Consider the following 27,833-nt stretch of genomic DNA (forward strand, 5'->3'; position numbering starts at 1 on the left):
AAATGTTTTTGAAATAGAAAACCTAGAAAGCCTAATTTTAGTACACAGAAAACAAGAGGTACAAGAGGTATTGATAAGGGAATCTAATCAATAAGCGGAATCAATAATGGCATTGATAGCCATAAAACCTCAATGGATATCTATGAAATCTTAAACCCTAATCAGTACCCATCATCCCTATTCATGAGCCAGTGTGGTTTCCCCCCTCAACAAGCTGGGTGTTGGTAATGAATCAACAGAAGTTGCTGATGGCTGTGGGACTTTTTTGTGTGCTCTCTTCTGTCCAAAGAAAGTGAAAATCTCATGTGCCCAAACATCTGAGGAGGATTCTGTTCAAGCAGCTTAAACCTGATCAAGGTGTGGACAGGCTTCTATCAACCCCAGGAACATGGGTTGAACACAGTCGATGAGCTCATCTGCAGGGAAAAAAGCTGGTCCCAGGACATCATTCAGGACCAGTCATTCCTGATCAACTTACTCCAGGCTGGAACAAAGATGACAGACTGACACCTGTGTTTTCACCAAACCTATTCCCAACCCCAGCACCAGATTGTGTTCTGGAGCTTGTGAAATGTGCCTGCAGTGCAAACAGCCAATCAGTGATATGTACCTGATGGTGCTCCTGCAAAAAGCACATTCTGGCTTGCACAGAATATGCAAGCCAGAATGTGAAGGAGAAGACTTTCTGCCAATACATTGTCCCTATAGTTACCCCAGAGGATGATGAGTAAGATGGTGAAGATGAGAGACAATGCACAGAGCCAAAGAACATGAAGGCCCAAACGAGTTGTAAACCCAAGGGACACTAACAGAAAAAAGTTTTAATTACAGTGGCTTGCAAAAGTATTCAGCCCCTTGTTATTTTGTGCATTTTAATTTGTTTATGGCATTATAAATACAAAAAATAAATCAGGCTTCTCAGTATAAATTTTTTTTAAATTATCTTCCTTAAACTCAAACTGAATGCAAATCTCTATCTCGTATAAATTAATTAAAAATATAAAAGCCAAGATGATAGGTTGCATAAGTAATCAACCCCTTTGGTATAATACCTGTAAATAATCACTTTAATTGCCAGTTTTCGTCAGACAAATCAGGGGATGGATACATGAACATTTCCAAGTCACTGAATATGTCTTGAACTTTATTTACATCATTTATGAAGAAATACAAACAGTATGACACTCTGTGGTAAATCGGTATGGAGTAGACAGTTCTCAACAACTGAGTAACTGTGCAAGAAGGAGAAGAGTGAGGAAAGCCACCAAGACACCCAGACAACCCAGAAGACATTACAGGCTTCTGTGGTTGTGATTGGAGAAACTGTGCACGCTGCAAGTTTTGCATTTTGTATCCCCAGCTGCACAGCTTCATTATGAAGTGGTACAGAGGAGGGTTTTCTTTTACCAAAACATTAAATCTAGGCTTGCATCTCAGATGTACCTTCTGGCAAATTGTAGCTGAACTTTCAGGTCTTCTTTTTAATAAAATCCTCCTCTATCCTCCTCCTCCTCTGTACAGTAGATGATGGAATCCCTAAATTCCTTGCAATTGCATGTTGAGAAACATTGCTCTTAAACTGTTGGAGTATTTTTTCACAAAAGTGGTGATCTTCGCCCCATCTTTGCTTGTGATGGCTGAGCCTTTTGGGGATGCTCCTTTTATACCCAGTAATGACACTCACCTTTTTCCAATTAACCTGTTCACCTGTGGAATGTTCCAATCAGGTGTTCTTTGAGCATTCGTCAACTTTCCCAGTCTTTTGTTGCCCCTGTCCCAGCTTTTTTTGAAATGTGTTGAAGGCATCCATTTCAAAATGAGAAAATATTTGCACAAAAACAAAAAAGTCTGTCAGTTTGAATATTAAATAGCTTGTCTTTGTGGTGTATTCAATTGAATATAGGTTGAAGAGGATTTGCAAATCATTGTATTTTGTTCTTATTTACATTTTACACAACGTCCCAACTTCATTGGAATTGGGGTTTTGTGTGTGTGTGTGTGTGTGTGTGTGTGTGTGTGTGTGTGTGTGTGTGTGTGTATGTATATATACACTCAACAAAAATATAAATGCAACACTTTTGGTTTTGCTCCCATTTTGTATGAGATGAACTCAAAGATCTAAAACTTTTTCCACATACACAATATCACCATTTCCCTTAAATACGTATTGTTCACAAACCAGTCTAAATCTGTGATAGTGAGCACTTCTCCTTTGCTGAGATAATCCATCCCACCTCACAGGTGTGCCATACCAAGATGCTGATTAGACACCATGATTAGTGCACAGGTGTGCCTTAGACTGCCCACAATAAAAGGCCACTCTGAAAGGTGCAGTTTTATCACACAGCACAATGCCACAGATGTCGCAAGATTTGAGGGAGCGTGCAATTGGCATGCTGACTGCAGGAATATCAACCAGAGCTGTTGCTCGTGTACTGAATGTTCATTTCTCTACCATAAACGTCTCCAAAGGCGTTTCAGAGAATTTGGCAGTACATCCAACCAGCCTCACAACCGCAGACCACGTGTAAGCACACCAGCCCAGGACCTCCACATCCAGCATGTGGAGGTCCAAGATCATCTGAGACCAGCCACTCGGACAGCTGCTGAAACAATCGGTTTGCATAACCAAAGAATTTCTGCACAAACTGTCAGAAACGTCTCAGGGAAGCTCATCTGCATGCTCATCGTCCTCATTGGGGTCTGGACCTGACTCCAGTTCGTCGTCATAACCGACTTGAGTGGGCAAATGCTCACATTCGCTGGTGTTTGGCACGTTGGAGAGGTGTTCTCTTCACGGATGAATCCCGGTTCACACTGTCCAGGGCAGATGGCAGACAGCGTGTGTGGCGTCGTGTGGGTGAGCGGTTTTCTGATGTCAATGTTGTGGATCGAGTGGCCCATGGTGGCGGTGGGGTTATGGTATGGGCAGGCGTCTGTTATGGATGAAGAACACAGGTGCATTTTATTGATGGCATTTTGAATGCACAGAGATACCGTGACGAGATCCTGAGGCCCATTGTTGTGCCATACATCCAAGAACATCACCTCATGTTGCAGCAGGATAATGCACGGCCCCATGTTGCAAGGATCTGTACACAATTCTTGGAAGCTGAAAATGTCCCAGTTCTTGCATGGCCGGCATACTCACTGGACATGTCACCAATTGAGCATGTTTGGGATGCTCTGGACCGGCGTATACGACAGCGTGTACCAGTTCCTGCCAATATCGAGCAACTTCGCACAGCCATTGAAGAGGAGTGGACCAACATTCCACAGGCTACAATTGACAACCTGATCAACTCTATGCGAAGGAGATGTGTTGCACTGCATGAGGCAAATGGTGGTCACACCAGATACTGACTGGTATCCCCCCCCCCAATAAAACAAAACTGCACCTTTCAGAGTGGCCTTTTATTGTGGGTAGTCTAAGGCACACCTGTGCACTAATCATGGTGTCTAATCAGCATCTTGATATGGCACACCTGTGAGGTGGGATGGATTATCTCAGCAAAGGAGAAGTGCTCACTATCACAGATTTAGACTGGTTTGTGAACAATATTTGAGGGAAATGGTGATATTGTGTATGTGGAAAAAGTTTTAGATCTTTGAGTTCATCTCATACAAAATGGGAGCAAAACCAAAAGTGTTGCGTTTATATTTTTGTTGAGTGTGTGTATATATATAGAGAGAGAGAGAGAGAGAGAGAGAGAGAGAGAGAGAGAGAGAGAGAGAGAGAGAGAGAGAGAGAGAGAGAGAGAGAGAGAGAGAGAGAGAGAGAGAGAGAGAGAGAGAGAGAGAGAGAGAGAGAGAGAGAGAGAGAGAGAGAGAGAGAGAGAGAGAGAGAGAGAGAGAGAGAGAGAGAGAGAGAGAGAGAGAGAGAGAGAGAGAGAGAGAGAGAGAGAGAGAGAGAGAGAGAGAGAGGAAACTGAACTTTGTCACTATTCTTGCTGTTTTTATCCTGTAACTCCGTAGAAGTCAGTCACACATAGTCCAAGCTATACCTTTTGGAATCTTTATCATCAAGCAAATAATGTTGAATATTTTTCGATACGATTGGAGCATCTTTTAATTTTAACCTCTGTGTAATTCTTCAATTGACCCCTACCTGACCACCGATCAAGTGGCCACTCGGTTTTTTTGAAAAGAGGTGTGTCTGTGGAGTATTTCTGCCGATTTTGATGCTTTTATCACCATTTGCATGATTGTTTCAGTTATCTGCTGCAGTATTTGTCTGTATACACACTGAACAGAAATATAAACACAACAGTTTTGTATTTGCTCCCATTTTTAATGAGCTGAGCTCAAAGATCTAAAACATTTTCTATATTAAGAGAAGGTGATCGACTGCAATCTGCCATCCCTACAGGACCTGTACACCTCCAGGGCCTTGAAGGGAGCAAAGAAGATAGCGGCCAATCCCTTTCACCCAGGACACAAACTTTTTGCCACCTTCCCCTCTGGCAGATGGCTGAGGTCCATCAGGACTACAACTTCAACATACAAAAACAGCTTCTTTCAGTCCGCAGCTAGACGAATAATTAATGCCAGACACCCCAACTTACCCTGCCCATCCCCACTCCCAGGAAGTACAGACTGAAAGGTACTGTACATCTGCATGCCTGCACAGCCCCATGCCACCATATTTATTTGACAGTAAACATAGTTTTGCCCAATTGTTTGACTCCTTTACTTCTTACAGAAGTAGTTTTCCTTTTCTTTTATTGTTGTTTATACACCAATTTTTTTGTTTGTTTCCCCCCCCTTCCATTTTTTATTACTGTTTATGCACTAATGACACAAGATCAAATTTCTTGAAGTTAGTAGGCAATAAATTTGATTCTGATATACACAAAAGACTTATTTTTCTCAAAATTGTTCACAAATCAGTCTAAATCTGTGTTATGCTGCGTTTACACATAACGACGGCAAGTCACAAATGCCACAAAGTATACATTCTTGGCCGCTGATCATGAGTGTGATGATTCGGGGCAGAGGCGTCAGGTGTCCTCAGGAATTGCTGCAACCTGTTACCACACATTACGATTAATGACGTGTTGCTGGAAAATGATCAGGAACCATTACTCACGGTCAGGTGACGCCGACTTGGCATCAGTGTCCTCCTTCGGCATATTGCAGCAATGAAACTGAATGCGGTGCAGCAGGGTTTAATTGTGTGCATGTCAGAGAACGCTGTCACGCTCTGTTAAGGATCACCACTAATCAAGTTGGATCAACACACTCAGTTGTGACGTCCACGACATGAAGCAAAATGAGGGTGGTGCGTGACATTCATGGAAGATTTTTTTTTTTTAAAGCCAAAAACATGCTCCACGAAAATCACAAATATCACACACCAACATGCACTGTTAAGAAACCTATTGAGATGCATTGTCATGTTAAGAATGTCAGGAATGTGCCAAGAATGATGCAAATATGACATTCATAATGCGTCTTGCCTACGTGTAAACGCAGCATTAGTGAGCACATCATAATCCATCCCAGCTCACAGGTGTGGCACATCAAAATGCATGAAAATTCAGTAAGGTATATCCTATACATTATATTCCAATTCTAAGGTGGAACTATATATAAAGGTATATCTAAAAAAAGAAGAGTAAAATAGGAGCGTAGAAAAGAGTAAAGTAGAGCCACTTAGGTGCCTGGTCTTGAGAACCAGGCATGATTATTGCACAGGTGACCCTTAGGCTGGCCACAATGAAAGGCCACTCTGACATGTTCTGTTTTATAACGTTGTATAACGATGTCACAATTTTTGAGCGAGTGTTCAATTGGCATGCTGACTGCAGGAATGTCCACCAGAGCTGTTTCCCATAAATTGAATGTTCATTTCTCTACCATAAGTGCCACACCTGTGAGGTGGGATGGATTATTTCAGCAAAGGAGAAGTGCTCACGAACAGATTTAGACAGATTTGTGAGCAATATTTGAGAGAAATAGGTTTTTTGTGTATACAGAAAATGTTTCAGATCTTTGACTTCAGCTCATGAAAAATGGGAGCAAAAGTGTTGCGTTTATATTTTTGGTCAGTATACTTTGGCCATTGAGCTATTTGTAGCCACAGAAGCAGTACAGAAGAACAAATGTGACCATTCTGTTAAATGTGCAGCAACACAACATATTATAAATATGCCCTTAAAGTGCCCAATGATTCAAAGTATCAGCGCAGCAAATTTGATGTAGATAGGACCAAAACTATAGATTTCTAAAAGCAACACACACCGACACACATCTGAACATATTTTAAAATCTGTATTTAAAAAATTCACGGTACCAGTAATCCTGACCAGGATTGTAGGCCACATATCTTTATTACTCCTCTTGTCCTTTGCATTTCTGACTGTCCCAGTGTCCTAATTGTAAGCATAATAATAATGTTCTGTCATAATAATGTTCTGTCATCCCTTGTTTTTGTAACAGACTAGTGCAGTGCCCGTACGAAGTTTCTATTCCTATAGAAAATTAGCAGCTTAAGTAGATTTCTCATGGATGGTCGTATGAGGCTGTGTTTGAAGGTGGGATGTGGAAAGTGGTGTATTTATATTATTTTTTGAATATAGTATTTCATATTGTTTTTTAAAAATCAGTTTTTATCAATTATATGAAAATAGAGATTCCTATGAAGCAGGTTATTGGAAGAGACAAAATTAAACAGAACATTTATAATATTTGAAACAGCAAATCATTATCCCATGTCCTGAACACAGTTTATTTACATTTAAAATCACAGTAAATGTAAGATTTTATTCAGCTTATGTGCTTAATGAAACATTGTACAAATTGTGGGAAAATAGAGGGTTTTCAATCATGTGACTGATTTGCTCCCATCTCCATCGTGGATTACTACGCGGCTGGTGCGTGAAAGGAAATAGAGAGAATGAAAGCTTATTACGAGGCTTTAAACCTTCAAGATAAAGCTGCTTATTATTATTGTGTTGCTGCCTCAGCAACATCAGCTTGTATGGACACGGTGTCCTGGAATTGCCTGTCTCTACCTTTACAGAGGAGTTTAAATGCACCAAAGTGAGGCTGAACATGACCCTAGCTGAGTCATAAGATGAAAAGATCTGAGTAGCTGCTCCCAGACTGGCAACTGGGAAGAAGTGGATCCCATCTGAGGCCATACAACAGGCAAAATCTGATCTCAGACATAGAGACATTGTAGGACAGGTGCAGCATGGAAGAGGTGTGTAACCCAGTGTTAAAAATGAGATTAAAAACTATATTCATAAACACTTGGTTAAAAGCACAAGAGCATAAATATTGATAAAATAATACAGAAATATAAGTTCATAAATATGTTGATATAAATATGCTAAAAGAGTTGTAAGAGTTAAAATGTTGTTTTGATTGACCCACTGAGCAACCAATAGCAGTTAAGTCTGGTGTGATATTAGCCAATAAGGTCAAAGGTTGAGCCACGGGGCATTGCGCAACGCTGCGCCTTGTTCAGTCTCTCATCAGACGCTGATCAGAGAACTCCCTGCTCGTGTGTTGTGGAAGCTCATGTGTGGAAATCGGTTTTCTTCCATTGATACAATTGGTGCTTGATGCTGAAGTACCGAGTGCTCACGGAAGCCTCTGGAAACCCCGTAGCCTTGTTAGCACATTGTGCCCTGTATCGTTCAGGTTTTATGGTTTGGATCAAAGTTCAAATTGCAGATGTGCAAGGGAAGAACAGATCAACATTTCCAGTACTGGATGGCGAGCCCCAGCCCAAAGAGTCAAACAAATTGGTAGCTTGTAGCCCGACTGGTTACAAACACATTGAACACTGAACGAACCTATAAAAAAAACACTTATCAGACTACAACAGACATTGGAAAAAGACTAAAGGACTATACTCGGGTATATTTTTTTTATTTTGGGTATATTTTATTTTGGTTAAAGAGCGCTCTCGTTTATTTTTGATATTGTATTGTTATCACACGTGAGTTCATTGACAATCATTTTCTATATAAATAGTTCTTCACTTTAAATCAAAGTGTTGTTTATGTCTTATGTTGATACACCCCTAGGCTCTTATGAATCTATAATCTGTCTGATCAGGCCCATTTCTCCCTTTCCTGCTGGTACATACGGTAGAGGTAAATATATTGCCACTTCCAAATACTACAAAAAGGGACAAGAAAGCACCTTAAGTGTTACAGGCGGGTTTGGACTTGGGGCTAGTCGCCCCACATGGCACAAGACAACATCAACCCAGAGGAGAAGGCTAGTGGTTGCTCAGGTGCGGCAACAAGAGGAGGCAGACAGATGCGCAAAGGCAGTCTCACAGTCCAAACAGGGCCAGTGGACTAGCTGGGAAAACCTGGAGCATCGAAAGCTCACATGGAAGGATTTTTGGGAGATGGAAGGAAGCCAAATCAGCTTCATCATCAGAGCCACCTATGATGTTCTTCCCACACCCAAGAACCTAAGCCAATGGTTTGGAGAAAATCCTTCTTGTGCACTTTGCCAAACCACTGCAACACTGAAGCACATCCTCACTGGCTCCAAAACCAATTTGTTCCAAGGCCGCTATACCTGGAGACACAACCAGGTCCTACGACAACTGGCGGTCACCCTGGAAGGAAGGAGAACTACCAACAATGCTCTCCCTCTACCAGTATACTCAAACACCACCTCTTTTATAAGAGCAGGACAACTCCCACCAAAGCCATCTGCAAGGACTAAGCGACTCTCCTTGACACTGCCTGGGACTGGAGAATGCAGGTTGACTTAGACCAGAAACCCCTCTTCCCGCTGGAGGTCATTACAACAAATCTCAGGCTGGACCTGGTCTTGTGGTCAACCTCTCAGAAGTCACTGTTCATTGTGGAACTAACTGTGCCATGGGAAGCAGTCGCTTGCGTTCTGGTTTCAGTGGCTCTCTCTCAGCGCCACCGTGCTGGGCCTATAAAGGTGAGGCTTCTTCACACCGACGGTAGCTGGAGTGCTCTTCCAGGCAGCTTTGGCTTTGGATTTGGATTTACGGCCGGTCTGCTTGGTTCTGGCCATATTAAAGCTTCCTTCAGACCTGCTCTGCCAATTCTGCTGAGCCAAGTCTCTGTGTCGCTTTCAAAGCTCGTAACACTCCACTGCTTGATGCACAATAACTGCTGGTAGCCTTTAAAATGAGCAACCTGCCTCGTTTTTATGACCTTTGTTTGAACAACCGATGACAGCACCAAAAGTTGACCATTGTTGAAGCTTCTGCAATTGTTCACCAAATGCACGTAGTGTATCACAGTGGCCACTGCGTCGTAATCCACAATGGCCGCGGGACGCAAAATCACATGACCGATACGTCACATGAAAATCCTCTATAATATTTTATTCAGCTTACGTACTTACTGAAATGTTGTACAAATAGTTGGAAATTTGTTGGTTTGATCAAAAACGGATTTTAGCTACCGTCTCCTCAGTGTTGTCAAGTTAAACTCAGTTCCAAGGAACACTGACAGCATGCCTTTCACAGTAAAAGTATTTGCTAGGATGCTGGCATTAAATGTTTTATTGTGAAAGGGTGTGAGCAACTTGAACTACACGTATCTGATGTTGTTTAACTTTGCTACCAGTAACGGCAGCAAGCCACACCATCTTGTAAGCATGAATGTTACAATGTCAATCAAAATAAAGGTTTCAAAATAAAGGTTTTGAAGATTAATCCCCAAAATTTTCATAATAAAGGATGCACATCATCGTGCCATGCACAAGCCATATCCGAAAGCTGAGGCCGATCTGACAAATAGTCAGAGAGATGTGCGAGCCACATACCCACACACAGACGTTTCTTGCTTCATAGATAGATGCATTGCTGCTTGAACCTCAATTTCCTTGAGCGACTTTTCCCAAGGGATCAATAAAATTCTGTCTAATGCAATCTAATTTAAGTTCATTGTAGCTGCGTTCACAGTTTTGTGGAGTGTTTAAAGCGAGACAAAACATTGTATTTGCTTTCTGCCAGGTCATTTTGAAGAGATTTTCTCAAGATGTTACCCCAACACCTGAAGCAGATCCGCGTCCTTATGCTCAATGATAAGGAGAATTTAGAGAGGACTCTGTTCAGACTGGAACAAGGTAACATTGCTGTTTTTCCACCTCAGACACCATACCAATGCACTGTTTGACACCTGATTTATTCCTGTTCGCTTTGATTTGATATTCAAATGTCCAGCTATTTTTGTGGGAGTTTTATTGTTATTGATTTTTTTTTTTTTTTTTTTTTTTTTTTTGCCCCCTTTTTGGTGGGGGTGGCCAGGCGGTTAAGTGTGCTTGTTTCAGTGAGGAAGATTCCTAATTCATGGCCGTTCCTACCCATTTTCCATGCAGTGTGGAGTTGCATAAGGAAGAGCATCTTATGTAAAATGTTTGCTGGATTAGCATGCAGAACCACCTCAGATCTGTTGTGGTGACCCTGAGCAAAAAAAAAGGAGAAGCAGAAAGAAATTGCATTTTTGTGTTTGTTATCCACATAAACACATGACGCTGACATCGCTGACTGTCACTCAGTTTAGCGTGCAGTGTGCCTGCCTGCTCTGCACAGTGCACAAACTCATGAAATGTGGAAACTGATTCATCACATCATGCAAATGCGTAAATTGTATCTCATGTCCACACATTGACACATGAGCTGCATGTCACCTTGTTTCATATTTTTAAGTTTGTGTGGAGCACAGGTGGGACCAACTTGGTGTGCAGCTGTTGTTCTCCTTTTCTGCACAGTTCTGCAATCCGCATCTGCGTCACTTTGATGGTTTCATAATCCAACAGTGTTACATTGCATCATTGTGTGGTCCGCTTCATGTTGCTTCCACACCAAAGCTTTGAATGCTGCCTTCTGCCATGCTTGTTCTGCCCACATGGCAGCTGTTATGTAAAGACAGCATCAACAATATTGATAATACTGCAGGATAACATTATCTTGGGGAAGATTTCTACTGTTAATCCAATAACAATATGATATGGTTGATCCCTAATCATATGACAGAATTGGGACAACTGAAAAATTTTCACCAAAAGACAATTTCAGGTGTAATGATGTAATTTTTTTAAAACTATTTTTTTGCTTTAAAGTAATTGTCAGTACATGTCTCCCTCCTCAGGTTTTGAGCTTCAGTTTCGTCTGGGTCCAAGTCTTCAGGGCAAGAATGTTGTGGTTTACACCAACTACCCACCTGAAGGACAGCAGTTTAAACGAAAAACTTTCTGTGTTTTGGCGTGGAACAACCCGACAGGAAGGGAGGACGACTCTGACAAGTACTGCTCTCTGGACATCAAGATGGCAGGATCCTATCAGTACTACTTTAAACATGGGTAAGCCCCTCCTGAATGTGGATGGCACTTTCAGGAGAAAGTTGGTAACTGTTCTGTTAACATTTCTGCATGAAAATTAACCACAGTGAGATACTGTTATTTTTATATTGATATATATTTCCATTGCATGTGAAAATATATGATTAAAAACACAATGACCCTGCAGAAAGGAGAATATTGAGGGGACCCACCAAGACACACATAACAACTCTGAATGAATTATAGTCGTTTGTGTATTTGATTGAAGAGATTGCATCACCTATCACAGATTCATGGTGGCGTGGAATAGAGAAGAACCTAAGGACCATCAAAAGGAACAGCTCAGATCTAGGCTTGAGTCTCCCATGTGCCTTCCGACAAACTGGCTGAACATTCATGCCTGCTGTTTTTCAGAAAATCCTTCTCTGCTCCACTCCACCATGATGTTGTGTTACTGGTGATGCAAAATATAAAAGTTGCCCTATTTCCAGATTCTCTTATTGCAGCCAGAAAAGAATGTCAGATCAATATCCCAGAAGTTGAGTTGACTTGATGCTATGATTAAAAAGTGTTATTTTAATTTTTTTGAGGTGTGTGTGTGTGTGCATGCGTGCGTGCATGAGAGAGAATATAAATAAACTAGCATGTTGGCTGTGGGGACCCAAAGACTCTAGGCTTAGTAGTGTTTATAAAATAGATAGCTGACATTTTTCAAGGGTGGTAATAAATTAAGCAACGTTTGTATAATGAGTTGGGATGGTGTGTGAGTCCAGAATGTTTTTAGAACCTTAGACCTCAACAGTTTTTAGAAGAGGAACTCAACCCTTTTATTTCCTGTTAATTATGTAAATTTTTAATGTTAATTTACTGTCTTAATGTATTTAAGAATTAAGTTCTTGTTATCATATACACTCTATTATTATTATTATTATTATTATTATTACTTTTATTTTGTCATTTGATTTTTAAATGGACCACAATGGAAAGTGTTTTCACTTTGTTGTGTCATCCATGTATTTTTAACATATTTACAATTGTATTATGTGCTTAGATTTAACTTACTAAATAAAATCACTCCCTGCACTTATGCTTTTAATATAATGATTTACTGATCCCTGTCGGATTGGCATGTAAGTCCATAATGTAGTTAGCAACACCCATTGTTCAGTGTTGTTAGCTAATATCTGTAGCTCCTCCAAAAATATTTGTCCTATCAACATTCCAATTTGGCAGAATTCATCCTTGACTCAAGTCCATTAGCATACCACGACATATGTCAGCTCTCCATAGTTTACATGCACACGCACAGCTGCTGTAAGCAGATGATTTTAATTTGATAAAAAAAAAAAAGACAGTGGCTGAAAAAATTTAAACCACTGCTGTTTTCACTCATGGTACCAACGTGAGACTTAACTCACTCCTGGTAAGAGCAACATAATACTTAACTAAACTGACTAAACCAATTGAACTACAACAACACTGTTAAAATAACATAAACCACAAAAACAACATTAAAACCTCAAAACCCTTAACTCCCATGGTGCATTGCAGCACAATGTCCATTGTTTACTGGTTAGCTAAAATTGCTATTTTGATTGGGATTGGAGCAGGTTCAAGGTCCTGTTTTTGTTTTCGTTCTTATTCTCATTCTGTTGGACCCAAGTTTAATTTGTGAAAGCACAATAAAAAATACCTTGACCAAAAAAAAAAAAAAAAAATGAAAGCCTATGACTCAATTGATGCTTGAGTGCTTGATAATAACCTTCATCAGAAATTCAATGGAACTGTAGAAGATGTCACTGCAAGCCCAGTCCTGGGGCAGCTGCACAAGTCAAAATGAAATGCAGAATATACCAAAGTGATGTGCAGTCCCTGCTGCTGTTCTGCAAAAGCCTGCGGCTCTATGAGCAAAGCACATATGAGTAAGATGCAAGCTGGAACAATGTAGAGATGGTGTACAGGAACATTTGCGCATACAGATTAGAAATCCCAAGGTCCCAGTGGGAAACACCTCCGAAGGTGGTTGGTAATAGTCAGGCTAAGGACCTTTGGGACTTCACATTCCAGACAGACAGGCAGCTGCGAGTTAACCCACCACACATATTGGTGATTGACAAGGAAAGAAGACTACAATTGTAAGAGACCTGACAATCCCAGCTGAGATCAACATCAGAAAGGAGCATGAGAAAACTGAGAAGTATCAGTGACTCAAGGAACAACTAGAGAAGATGTAGAAGAGGTCCAGTGTGGTCCCAGTGGCAGTGGTAGCATGAGGAACTGAGTGGCTCCAGCAGAATTTAGGCACAACATCAGAGGTCTGTGTCCAGAAGAGTGCAGTCCTCGGAACAGCTAAGATACTGCACAGAACCCTCAAACTCCCAGGCCTCTCATAGAGGACCCAATCTTAAACACATCTACCTTTCAGGGATTATTTATTTATTTATTAATAATGGACCTTATGTTATTGCTCACTTGTATTTTTGTATCTCTTTTTTCAACAGAGACGCAGAGCTGTCTGGAGGAGGCTACATCCTTGTTGACCCCGTCCTCCGTGTTGGAGCAGACAGCCATGTCCTCCCATTAGACTGCATCACAATCCAGACATACCTGTCCAAATGTCTGGGATGCTTGGATGATTGGCCAGATAGGCTGAAAGTAGCCAAGGAGTCAGGTTAGTTGGTGTGATAGAGTGATTACAATGTTGTCTTAAGTCCCTCTTACACAGAAGGTGTGTGTATGGTGTTCAAAGGTAACACTCACTACCCAACTTGCCACTATCCAACACTAGCAGCTCTCAACATTAACGGTTGTTTGATTGTCCAGGGCAAGGAAAGAATATGATCAGACACCACAGATCTCCTTTAACCTTGTTTGAAATCGGACCAGGAGTGACATGTTTAGCCGCATGTTCTCCCTGAACCACTAACCACTAACAACCAGTAAAAATCTATTTAAGCATAAAAATTCAAAAAGAAAAAATAATATAGCACCTTCAACTGCACCACAGACTAAAACAGTTAACTGTGGTCTATTAAACATTAGATCTCTCTCTTCTAAGTCCCTGTTAATAAATGATATAATAATTGATCAACATATTGTTTTATTCTGCCTTACAGAAACCTGGTTACAGCAGGATGAATATGTTAGTTTAAATGAGTCAACACTCCCGAGTCACACTAACTGCCAGAACGCTCGTAGCACGGGCCGAGGCGGAGGATTAGCAGCAATCTTCCACTCCATCTTATTAATTAATCCAAAACCCAGACAGAGCTTTAATTCATTTGAAAGCTTGTCTCTTAGTCTTGTCCATCCAAATTGGAAGTCCCAAAAACCAGTTTTATTTGTTGTTATCTATCGTCCACCTGGTCGTTACTGTGAGTTTCTCTGTGAATTTTTGGACCTTTTCTCTGACTTAGTGCTTAGCTCAGATAAGATAATTATAGTGGGCGATTTTAACATCCACACAGATGCTGAGAATGACAGCCTCAACACTGCATTTAATCTATTGTTAGACTCGATTGGCTTTGCTCAAAATGTAAATGAGTCCACCCACCACTTTAATCATACCTTAGATCTTGTTCTGACTTATGGTATGGAAATTGAAGACTTAACAGTATTCCCTGAAAACCCCCTTCTGTCTGATCATTTCTTAATAACATTTACATTTACTCTGATGGACTACCCAGCAGTGGGGAATAAGTTTCATTACAGTAGAAGTCTTTCAGAAAGCGCTGTAACTAGGTTTAAGGATATGATTCCTTCTTTATGTTCTCCAATGCCATATACCAACACAGTGCAGAGTAGCTACCTAAACCCTGTGAGTGAGATAGATTATCTCGTCAATAGTTTTATATCCTCATTGAAGACAACTTTGGATGCTGTAGCTCCTCTGAAAAAGAGAGCCTTAAATCAGAAGTGCCTGACTCCGTGGTATAATTCACAAACTCGCAGCTTAAAGCAGATAACCCGTAAGTTGGAGAGGAAATGGCGTCTCACTAATTTAGAAGATCTTCACTTAGCCTGGAAAAAGAGTCTGTTGCTCTATAAAAAAGCCCTCCGTAAAGCTAGGACATCTTACTACTCATCACTAATTGAAGAAAATAAGAACAACCCTAGGTTTCTTTTCAGCACTGTAGCCAGGCTGACAAAGAGTCAGAGCTCTGTTGAGCTGAGTATTCCATTAACTTTAACTAGTAATGACTTCATGACTTTCTTTGCTAACAAAATTTTAACTATTAGAGAAAAAATTACTCATAACCATCCCAAAGACATATCGTTCTCTTTGGCTGCTTTCAGTGATGCCGGTATTTGGTTAGACTCTTTCTCTCCGATTGTTCTGTCTGAGTTATTTTCATTAGTTACTTCTTCCAAACCATCATCATGTCTATTAGACTCCATTCCTACCAGGCTGCTCAAGGAAGCCCTACCATTAATTAATGCTCCGATCTTAAATCTGATCAATCTGTCTTTATTAGTTGGCTATGTACCACAGGCTTTTAAGGTGGCAGTAATTAAACCATTACTTAAAAAGCCATCACTTGACCCACCTATCTTAATTAATTAATTATAGGCCAATCTCCAACCTTCCTTTTCTCTCAAAAATTCTTGAAAGCGTAGTTGTAAAACAGCTAACTGATCATCTGCAGAGGAATGGACTATTTGAAGAGTTTCAGTCAGGGTTTAGAATTCATCATAGTACAGAAACAGCATTAGTGAAGGTTACAAATGATCTTCTTATGGCCTCAGACAGTGGACTCATCTCTGTGCTTGTTCTGTTAGACCTCAGTGCTGGTTTTGATACTGTTGACCATAAAATTTTATTACAGAGATTAGAGCATGCCATAGGTATTAAGGGCACTGCGCTGCGGTGGTTTGAATCATATTTATCTAATAGATTACAATTTGTTCATGTAAATGGGGAATCTTCTTCACAGACTAAGGTTAATTATGGAGTTCCACAAGGTTCTGTGCTAGGACCAATTTTATTCACTTTATACATGCTTCCCTTAGGCAGTATTATTAGACAGCATTGCTTAAATTTTCATTGTTACGCAGATGATACCCAGCTTTATCTATCCATGAAGCCAGAGGACACACACCAATTAGCTAAACTGCAGGATTGTCTTACAGACATAAAGACATGGATGACCTCTAATTTCCTGCTTTTAAACTCAGATAAAACTGAAGTTATTGTACTTGGCCCCACAAATCTTAGAAACATGGTGTGTAACCAGATCCTTACTCTGGATGGCATTACCCTGACCTCTAGTAATACTGTGAGAAATCTTGGAGTCATTTTTGATCAGGATATGTCATTCAATGCGCATATTAAACAAATATGTAGGACTGCTTTTTTGCATTTACGCAATATCTCTAAAATTAGAAAGGTCTTGTCTCAGAGTGATGCTGAAAAACTAATTCATGCATTTATTTCCTCTAGGCTGGACTATTGTAATTCATTATTATCAGGTTGTCCTAAAAGTTCCCTGAAAAGCCTTCAGTTAATTCAAAATGCTGCAGCTAGAGTGCTGACAGGGACTAGAAGGAGAGAGCATATCTCACCCATATTGGCCTCTCTTCGTTGGCTTCCTGTTAATTCTAGAATAGAATTTAAAATCTTACTTATAAGGTTTTGAATAATCAGGTCCCATCTTATCTTAGGGACCTCATAGTACCATATCACCCCAATAGAGCACTTCGCTCTCAGACTGCAGGCTTACTTGTAGTTCCTAGGGTTTGTAAGAGTAGAATGGAAGGCAGAGCCTTCAGCTTTCAGGCTCCTCTCCTCTGGAACCAGCTCCCAATTCGGATCAGGGAGACAGACACCCTCTCTACTTTTAAGATTAGGCTTAAAACTTTCCTTTTTGCTAAAGCTTATAGTTAGGGCTGGATCGGGTGACCCTGAACCATCCCTTAGTTATGCTGCTATAGACTTAGACTGCTGGGGGGTTCCCATGATGCACTGAGTGTTTTTCTCTTTTTGCTCTGTATGCACCACTCTGCATTTAATCATTAGTGATTGATCTCTGCTCCCCTCCACAGCATGTTTTTTTCCTGGTTCTCTCCCTCAGCCCCAACCAGTCCCAGCAGAAGACTGCCCCTGCCCCCTTCTTCCTGTTAAAAGGGAGTTTTTCCTTCCCACTGTCGTCAAGTGCTTGCTCACAGGGGGTTGTTTTGACCGTAATTATTGTATGGCTTTGCCTTACAGTATAAAGCGTCTTGGGGCAACTGTTTGTTGTGATTTGGCGCTATATAAATAAAATTGATTTGATTTGAATCAAACAAGTCCAATTTTTCTTTCTAAAGTGGTCAAATTATTTATTATTTTCACATCATTACGAGTTTCTGAGCTTTTCCGCATGTTGTCAAGGCAGCCTGTTGAAAAAGAACCAAGCATGTGTAAAGCTTTTCTGAAAAAGCCACATTAATAAATCTGCTGTCACCCTGTTCACAAATAGATGAAAGCGTTGATCAAATTTGATAAAAATCCATTCGATAAATGTGTTTTTTCATTAGTCAGTTTATTGATTTACTTTAAAAAGTGCACATCCTTTTGCTCTTTGGGATCAACACACAAACACACTGCTTCACTTTAAATATGCAGTGAGTCTGTTTAAGATCATCTGTCTGACTGTGTCATATCGCGATATATAAATAGCTGTGTTTCTGTTCCAGATTAAGGGAATAGCAAGATGACATAGGTGTGTTTGGCAAGCTGTCCATTCTTATTCTCAGTTGTGTGACTGTTTTTGTTTGGTTAACAGCCTGGGCTCATTGGCTCATTATTCATGGCTTATTATTTGGTGGGACCGAGGCTTTAGTGAACAGCAGTATGGATTTACAAAAAATTTGTACAACTTCATTGACCTGGATTGACTTTGTGGAAAAAATTACAAATGCAATCGAGAATAAGCAATTTGACACCATCCCTTATTATTGGACAAATTGCAGAAGTGTGGTATCAGGGGATTGGCATATGAATGGATAGTGAGTTATTTACACATTAGGTGTCAGTGTATTCATTTTTGTGGGATAAAGTCTGAAATTTTTAAGATCACATGTGGGATGCCCCAGGGTTCAGTCCTTGGTCTATTGTTGTTTCTTTTATATATTAATGATAGATGTTTAGTTTTTAAGTACTTGAGTTGTATTTTGTTTGCTGATGATGCTACTGTGTTTTGTAGTGGGGATCATTTGGGACAGCTTTTGGACATGATGGAGAAGGAATTACAGAAATTTAAACAATGGTTTTATTCAAATAAATTATCTCTTCATCTCAGTAAAACTAAGTGTATTATATTTGGAAATAAGCCCAGGAATCTATGTAAAAATTTAATATTATTTAATATCAATATTATTAATATTCATGCTGAAACTGAAATGGTAACTGAAACAAAATTTCTTGGAGGATTAATTGATGATGAATTAAGTTGGAAAACATATAAATTATGTTAAATCTAAAATGTCAAAAGCCATTGTGATTCTGTATAAAGCACAAGATTTTCCTCTTCCGATATTCAATTACTTTATAACTATGAAGTAACTAATAATAAATAAAGTAATAAAATAATAATAAAGAAATAAAGTAAATAAATAAATAATAATAATAATAAAGTAAGAAAACTATAAAGTAATGAAAAATATTATTCATTACTTGTTTCATATATGACATAAATCATTGGTGGTTTGGATCAGCAGTTAAATATATCATATAGCAGACAAACACAGTGATATTTGAGAAGTGAAATGAAGTTTATAGGATTTACAGAAAGTGTGCAATAATTCTTTAAACAAAATTAGGCAGGTGCATAAATTTTGGCACCCCAACAGAAAAAAATACATCAATATTTAGGATACTCCTTTTGCAGAAATAACAGCCTCTAAACACTTCCTATAGCTTCCATTGAGAGTCTGGTCTCTGGTTGCAGGTATTTTGGACCATTCTTCTTTTCAAAACATCTCAGGTTTTTTGGTTTCCGAGCATGGACAGCTGGCTTAAAATCACACTACAGATTTTCAATAATATTCAGGTTTGGGGACTGAGATGGCCATTCCACAACGTTGTACTTGTTCCTCTGCATAAATGCCTTAGTAGATTTTGAGCAGTGTTTAGGGTCGTTGTCTTGTTGAAATATCCAGCCCCGGCGCAACTTCAACTTTGTGACTGATTCATGAACATTGTTCTCAAGAATCTGCTGATATTGACTGTAATCCTCACTGCGGTATTGTATTGTGCATACAATACAGTGTGTAGAGATTTGCCATCAAGAATGTGCTTTGCCTTATTTAATACTGAAATACTTTTGGATGTTTTCTTTTGAATATGTTGAATATGAGCTTTTCAGTTAATTCTGTCATCAATAATCACACCTAACAATTTATTCTCTTTGACACATGCTATGTTTACCCCAAGTATATTTAACTGTATATGTACATCCTTTTTGTAATTTCCAAATAACATTTTAGTTTTAGACCAATTTAGTGACAATTTGTTAATATCAAACCAACTTTTCAACTTTATCATTTGTTCTTAAATCAAATAATAATTCTTGCAAATTCTTTCCTGAAAAAACAAGTTTGTGTCATCAGCAAAGAGAACTGCTTTAAACACATCCGAAACTTTACATAAATCATTGATATATAAAATAAATAATTTTGGTCCCAACACAGAGCCCCGGGGAACCCCGCAAACAATGTCCAGATACGTAGAACAGCAGTCCCCAAATTCAACAAACTGCTTCCGGTTTGGTAAATAGCTTTTAATCCAATTCAGAACTACTCCTCTAACCCCATAGAGTTCCATCTTTTGAAATATGTTGTGATCAACTGTGTCGAAAGCCTTTCTTAGATCAGTAAATAAACCAATTACTAATTTCCTTTGGTCTGCATGTTTATTGATCTCTTCTATTACATCAAACAAAGCCAGAGCAGTGGATCTTTTTGCTCTGAACCCATACTGACTGTCGTCAAGCAAGTTGTGTCGTTCAATTAATTTATCCAATCTTTTATAAAGTTTTTCCAATATCTTCGAAAAGTGTGACAATAAAGACACCGACTGTCCTGTAGTTAGTAAAAAGATGTTTGTCACCAGACTTGAATAGAGGAATCACTTTTGCCAGTTTCACACCATTTGGGACAATTCCAGTTTGAAATGATTTATTAAATATAAAAGTTAATGGTTTAGCAATTTCTGTAATTATTTGCTTTATTAAGGCCATATGTACATCATTATGATCAGTTGACATTTTGCTTTTACATGTGCTGACTACATAATAATTTCCCTTTCATCTACTGGGCCAAGAAACATTGAGTATGGATTTCTATCAATTAATTGCTGGTTTACCCAAGTAGTGTGTGGAGTGTCAGCTGCCAAATTTGGTCCGACATTAGCAAAAAATTTATTAAAACTGTTCACCACTTGGTTCATGTCATATTCATCTTTGTTATTATAAGTAAAGTATGTTGGGTAGTTCTTTGCTTTGGATTTATTTGATAAAATACTATTCAATATTTTCCATGTTTCCTTTGTTATTTTTATTATCGTTTAGTATTTTTCCAAAGTATGATTTTTTTTTTTTTTTTTTTTTTTTTTTTTTACAGTTCCGCATAAAGGTTGTTAATTTATTTTTCTAGTGCTTATATTTAATCTCTGCCTCTCTTGATTTACTTCTGGTAAACTCTCTACATATTTTTCATCTTACACGCCTTTTGCAGCCCTTTTGTTATCCATGGATGAGCCTTTATTTGCACTGCAATTTATAATTGGACAATTTTTGTTGTATATATCGAGAAATATGTTTTCACACTTGGCATATGGTAAATTAGCATCATTCTCCATATAAATGAAATTCCATTGCTGCACACGTAAATCATTTTTTAAGACAATAATAGCTTCTTCAGATTGCAGACGTATTCGATATTGAATTTTCTCATTACATTTTTTTATTTAAATTTAAATCAGTTACCATAAAAATTGGTAAGTGCTCACTAATATCATTGATTAATAAACCACTTATTGTTTTGGTATCGGTATCATTTGTAAGTATATTATCAATGAGAGTAGCTGACTGACAAGTTATTCTTGAAGGCCTAGTAATTTTTGGAAATAAATTTAAGCTGTACAAGGTATTAATGAAATCCTCTGTCCCTTTATGCTGATATGGATTTAAAAGATCAATATTTATATCTCCACAGACAAATACTCTTTTATTACCCATCTGTGAAAAATATTTCTCAATCCAATTTTGAAATTCTTCAATATTTGATCCCGGAGCTCTATAAATACAGCTAACAATCATATTTTTATCTTTCCCCATACACATTTCAATTGTAATACATTCCAGAAGATTTTCTACGGCCGTTGTCACTTGATCTTTAATTTTGTATTTAAGCCTTTTATCAACATACAATGCTACTCCGCCTCCTCTAATATGTCTGTTCAGATAATTAAATTCATAACACTCCAATTCATAATTTAATTTGTCAACATCAGCAAGCCAAGTTTCCGTTATAGCAATTATGCTAAGAGGTTGCCAGAATTGTTTTAAATAATCTTTAATAATCCCAAAATTCTTGTTCAAACTCCTCCTGTTAAAATCGATTATTGAGAACTTCCCATCACTTATAGTACACTTATTGTATTGTTCCTCAGTATAATACTGACAATTACTATTCACAGAAGAAAAAAAATGATTATCCGGGTCTGTGTCATATTCCAAATCTTGTATATGATGTTCAGTGTACTGAAAAGGTTGTAATTCCCGCACAGAAGTAAATTCAAAAGAATCATTTGTAATCATAACATAGATAAGAAAATTTCACAACCAAAGAAAACAGTTAATTTCAGACTCAGTACCAGATATAAACACATACATACTATGGAAATCATTGCCCCTAATTAATTATACCCACATTCTTTTAACAACACAGATATAACATTGCTAAAACAAAGAATACACATCACTTAAATCTTTTAAATTCTGAAAGCTCTCTTATCACTATAACTTTAGCTTCTTCCGGCGATCCATTTAGTTTAATCATCACTTTACAATTTCTCATTCAAGTCGCCTGAATTTTCTGTTCCTCCCAGAGGATTCTCGCTTCTCTTGCTATGTCAGCGTTTTTCTTCATCAGGTGTTCATTAACGTACACATCGGTTACTCTCGATGTTAAATTTCAAATTACACAACTTTTTTGTTGTTTCAAATTCAGCAGATGCTTGTGGCAAAATAAAGATTAATTCTGGCCTATATAAGGTGCCTGAGCCCAGTGAAACCGACCCCCCCCACCCAAAAAAAAAAAAAAAAAATCCAAGCAAAGAGGCTGAGTTTGCCCTGTAATTTCTGATAGTACATGGACGCAGCAGCAGCAGCACTAGGAAATGGCTTCTGTACTGTCTGAAAACATTCAGCTGGTTGAACGAAGTCAGACTAAACGCTAACATTACAAAAACTAGGCAAACGATAAAAACACCATCAAGAACGACAGTAAAATGAAATATGGATGGAATTGAGGTTTTTGGTGGCATTCATTCAAATTTCTCAACAGTTTAAAAATCCAGACGAAGCGCCAGCTGCAGGAACAAAGCTGGACGAAGGTTAAATGATGGCAACGAAAGTCTAGATTTCTTGTTTTGTTTGGGCTTCATTGCCCTTCATTAAGTGCCGTGTGACTGGGCCATTACATTACAATGCATATTATGAATAAAACAACAATAACAACAAAAAACCTTATACCTCAACATGTCTAAAACTTGTTGAAAATGAAGGTCTCTACTTATAATCTGAGAGGAATATTATCATTTGATAAATTAAAGACTCAAACTACTGCAAAAATTCATTGGTTTTCTGTAAAAAGGTGTAAATGTTTAGAATAACTGTCCTGATAACATTAAATTATTTGGTACTTTAGCTGGCTTTAAAAGACTTTATAAAACATAATATAATTTCTTCAATCAATCAAGTTTTATTTCTAAAGCACTTTACAACAACCAAAGTTGATCATAGTGCTACACACAGTTAAAAACAACCATAAGACCATTCTTGCTATAGTATAGAAAAAATAAGTTTATCTATTTGTATTATTGCTTTTTGGGATTGTGCATTATTGTTTGTCTTGTTGTGATGAGAGGTTTCCGTTCATCAATTACTCTAAATTGTTTGTGCTTTGTTCCTTCAGAAATTAAATTGTTGTGTGTGTGTTTTATGGTAAAGGGGTGGATGTGTATAAGCTTTTGCCTCTTCCTACACTTTTTTTGGCCGCATGGGTGTCATGGCTTGTGGTGGCTTGGCCCTGAAGGTTATAGGAGGCATATGCAGACTCACAGACACAGGTGTAGATCAAGAAAAATGGCTTTATCTGATAAGCAGGCGACAGGTTAGGTACACAAGGAATCAATCAACGTGGTGAAGGTACAGGCAGGTAGCAAGCTGAGGCAGAGTCCAAAAAACAAGCAAAGTTCCAAATACACGGCGTCAAGGAGTTCACAGGGCTGAGGCAAAGTCAAAAAACAAGCAGAGTTCAGGGATAAGACGAGGCGGAGGTCAGTAACACTAGCAAGGTCAGAAATACAAGAAGGCACAACTGGACAATGGCATGAGGCTGGAAAGTGCGAAATGCAACAATCTGGTGAGAGACTGTGAGGTCTTAAATACTAGTGGAAGAATCAGAGTGAAATGAGGAACAGGTGTGCACAGAGTCCTGGAAGGGGGCATGACCAGGGAAGACAAAGGTAAGTGCAAGAGAGTGCAGTAAGGCAAAAGCAAAGTGAACTGGGGCAAGATAATTAAATGACAGAAAAACCAATGGTGCAAAATGTGACACGCTTGACTAACCATAATAAACGTGAACAAAACAGAGGGGACGAAACTGAAACTAAGGTGGCGAGTCGAGGAGTGGAAAACCAGTGATAACTAAAAGAGAGGACTTGACAAGAAAGGACAGGCAAGTGAATAACATGACAAAACAAAACTATTGACAGAATAGGAAATAAATGATGAACAAATCAAAACCAGGGACTAGGTAATGCAGTGAATGACTAAACCATAAATAAATGATCCACAGAATATAACCGGTAACAAAAGCATTACACAAAGTAAAGAAACGAACAGAAAACCAAAGCAAGACTTACATGATAACATATAATATGAAAAGTAAAACTGTACAGTCCTCAGTGTAAGCCTAGACCAAAATAGGGGGAAAACCCAGACATGAACCCCGGGCCGGAGCAGATCCTGACAATGGGATGTTTGTGAAATTGTTTTTTAGTTAGGAGTTTGTGTTGAGTCTGTGTGTATGCCAAATAAATTCATTCATTCATAGCACTTTTCCATCTGCACCAGAAGCTCAAAGCACTTACAAAGCTGCCAAAAGGCGCTTCACACAAGTAAAGGTCCCTTGACACTTCAAGGTTCTCACCAGGATTTTTTTCACAGCATAGGGAGGAACGTACCGGGGCATTGCTGCACGTCAAGCATTTTAGGTGTGAGTATTGTAGGAGGGCCCGGGGGCATCCCCCCTGAGAAAACTTTGAAATTTATAACCATTTCAAACACTATTTCCTGCATTTTGAGGGCCACTTTGTGTTGCTAACTGGGGCGTAAATAATGTCCGACATGTCCTTTATAAAAGAAAACAAAAACAGAAAAGCCCCCTATGCGGGTTTAAATTACAGCATAGGGGCTTAAATCACAGCATAGGGGCCTCCTATGCTCAACTTTGCTGGCGAGAACTGTTCACTTGCACGAATTTGATTCCTGCACTCACTGTAAACTGTGCGTGAACTGTGCACAAAGAATATTTTGAAATGTTCAAACCTTCTGGCACACATTAATTTCATGAACTAATCGTGAACATTGTGCAGCCTATTTGAAAACACTGCATGTCACTGCGTGTCGATGCGTTTCACTGCACTCAGGGCATCTGAACAATTATGACAAGATTCCAAATGTGTTCACCACCACACGATGCGCATGATCCAACTTGCAGCTGTAGGTGATTTCTCCTTGATTCTGGGAGCAATGAGTGGTGGTTTCATCAGCCAAATTCTGAGAGCAAATGTGTCATCGGCTATGAAATGATTATATAGCGTGGCATCAAGTGGGACAAAGTGCGGTGTCCAGCAGGACAAAGCAGGTCACATTGGCCCTATGAATTGAGCGGCAGTGAGTGCAGTGTTCAAGTTTGTGCAAGTGTAAAGGTGCCTTAAGGTCTAACCTCACCAACCCCTAGAGCAAGTATACAGGCGACAGTGGTAAGGAAAAACTCCCTCTGATGATTTGAGGAAGAAACCTCAAGCAGACCAGACTCAAAGGGGTGACCCTCTGCTTGGGCCATGCTACCAACACAAGTGACAATACAGGAAATTAAACAGGAAATTGTGGGAGTCCATGGTGGTGCACAAGACGAGAGGCCTGCAGACGAAAACACCCACTACCATCTCTGGAAGGAACAGCGCCTTAAACGGAGAGAAAAAACAGAATCAGGCAGCAGAAAGACAATAAATACAGTCTGCAGACAACAAATACAGCTGCAAGGGCGATCATTCCACAAAGCAGGTGCACGATAAGAGAAAGCTCTGTGACCTGCAGACTTTTTAATTCACCCTAGGAACACAAAGTAGTCCTGCACCCTTACCTTAGAATGATAAGCCCAGGCCGGTACGTAGGGTTTAAATAGGCCAATGAAGTAGGGAGGGGCCAGTCCTTGAATAGTTTCACTTGGTAGTAACAGAACCTTAAAATGTAATCTCACAGGGACAGGAAGCCAGTGAAGAGATGCCAAAATGGGTGTAATGTGGTCAAACTTTCTGCTTCCTGTCAAAAGTCTGGCAGCAGCATTTTGAAACAGTTGGTGACCCCTAATGCTGGACTGCAGTAAACCAGAAAATAGAACATTGCAGTAGTCCAATCTAGAAGAAACAAATGCATGAATCGGGGTGTCACCATCAGCCACAGACAGGATGGGACGAATCTTCGCTATATTTTCACAAGTGGAAGAAAGCAGTCCTCATAATAATCCTATTCTAATGTGGAGGTCAAAGGACAACGTAGGATCAAAAATTACCCCAAGGCTCCTCACTTTGTCAGTGTGATGATGTATGACACACGAACTTAGGCTAAGCATTAGCTGGTCAAGTTGATGCCGATGTCTCACTGGACCAAGAACCATCATTTCAGTCTTGTCAGGGTTTAAAAGTAGGAAATTGCTAGACATCCAGCTTTTCACTGATGCAAGGCACTCCTCTAAAGATTTTAGTGTGAATGAGATTACCAGCAGTTATTGGCATGTTTAACTGAGTATCATCAGCATAGCAATGAAAGGTAATCCAAAAATGCTGCAATATGTGCCAAAGGGGTGCTATTATAAGGGGAGAATAGCAGGGAGCCTAAGACAAATCCCTGTGGAACCCCAAATTTCATCTCACTAAGGTTAGAGGTTAGTGTTATATACCTAAAGTCATTCTAATATTAGCTAGTTTTCCTCTTTATGCACTTTCTTGCAGATGTGCTTTGTGAAAGACTGAAATAACTTTATTTGTATCTCTCTTTACATTACATCAGTCCTTGTCTGAGTACAGCACTCAGGAATCAGAGCTTTCTGCAGCAGAGGACTGCATGAAGAAAACATGGCACACACCAGACTTCGACATGCGTCGAGCTCCAGACTGCTTTGAGTGGAGCGAGCAGAAAGCGTCAGCTGTGTTCGCATAAATGTGCTCCTCCTTCTCCTCCTTCTCTGTTTACAACTGCTTAAATGTCACCATCACTCTAAAGTAGATGTTCCCTTTGCATTAAAGTAACCTGACAGTTGTGACAGCTGGTGGTAGCTGCCAACAAATGGTCAACACACACTCGCACAACTGCCTCCAGGTGAAATTTTAACTCACACACTCTCTTGGTCAAACAACAATTATTTTTGGCCCACTTTGAGACTGTGGCAGGGTGCTGCAGTCTCATCACTGAATAGGAAACACTTCGAATTACAACGTGTAAAGCTTGTGTGATATGAAATTATTATTTATATTATTATTATTTTTTTATTTTCCAGGATATAACATGATCCACTTCACGCCTTTGCAGCCCTTGGAGAATCGAGGTCATGTTACTCTTTGGCTGACCAGCTGACCTTTAATCAGAATTCAGCCCAGAAGGTCAGAGATACAGTTGGACAGAAGTGGCATCACTGGTGGAGAAGTTAAATAAAGACTGGAAACCTTTATGCATTACTGATGTTGGGTATAATCACACAGGTGAGTGACTTACTATGTAGGATATGGTAGTGATTCTAAACAAATTTTAGGATTCCATGGTCACTGATGATGCATGAGCTCATGAGCTGCGTGATCTTTTTGCAGTTTTATTGTTGTTATTATTAGATGATTATTCATTTGTGCGTTTTTTTTTTTTTTTTTTTTACACCCGCTTATTCCAATTAATGGTCAGTTTGCGGTGGGGGGGTAGCCTATCCCAACAGTCACTGGGTAAGTGTCAGGGTATACCCTGAGCAATTATGATTATATTAGTCATTTCAGGAAT

General features: G+C 39.2%; 1 protein-coding gene across 1 annotated transcript in view; it reads left to right on the forward strand.

Moving 5' to 3' along the window:
- The window catches only part of LOC117521439 (glycogen debranching enzyme-like), a 211,854-nt gene that overhangs the window by 4,351 nt on the left and 179,670 nt on the right, over positions 1–27,833 (forward strand). The window contains 6 exon segments of the mRNA XM_034182736.1: positions 9,971–10,083; positions 11,109–11,319; positions 13,800–13,969; positions 27,346–27,375; positions 27,378–27,428; positions 27,431–27,547. Of these exon segments, the coding sequence (XP_034038627.1) occupies positions 9,996–10,083; positions 11,109–11,319; positions 13,800–13,969; positions 27,346–27,375; positions 27,378–27,428; positions 27,431–27,547 (667 nt within the window). The 5' untranslated portion in view covers positions 9,971–9,995.

This window comes from Thalassophryne amazonica, chromosome 12 (genome assembly GCF_902500255.1).
Source record: "Thalassophryne amazonica chromosome 12, fThaAma1.1, whole genome shotgun sequence".
Taxonomy (NCBI): domain Eukaryota; kingdom Metazoa; phylum Chordata; class Actinopteri; order Batrachoidiformes; family Batrachoididae; genus Thalassophryne; species Thalassophryne amazonica.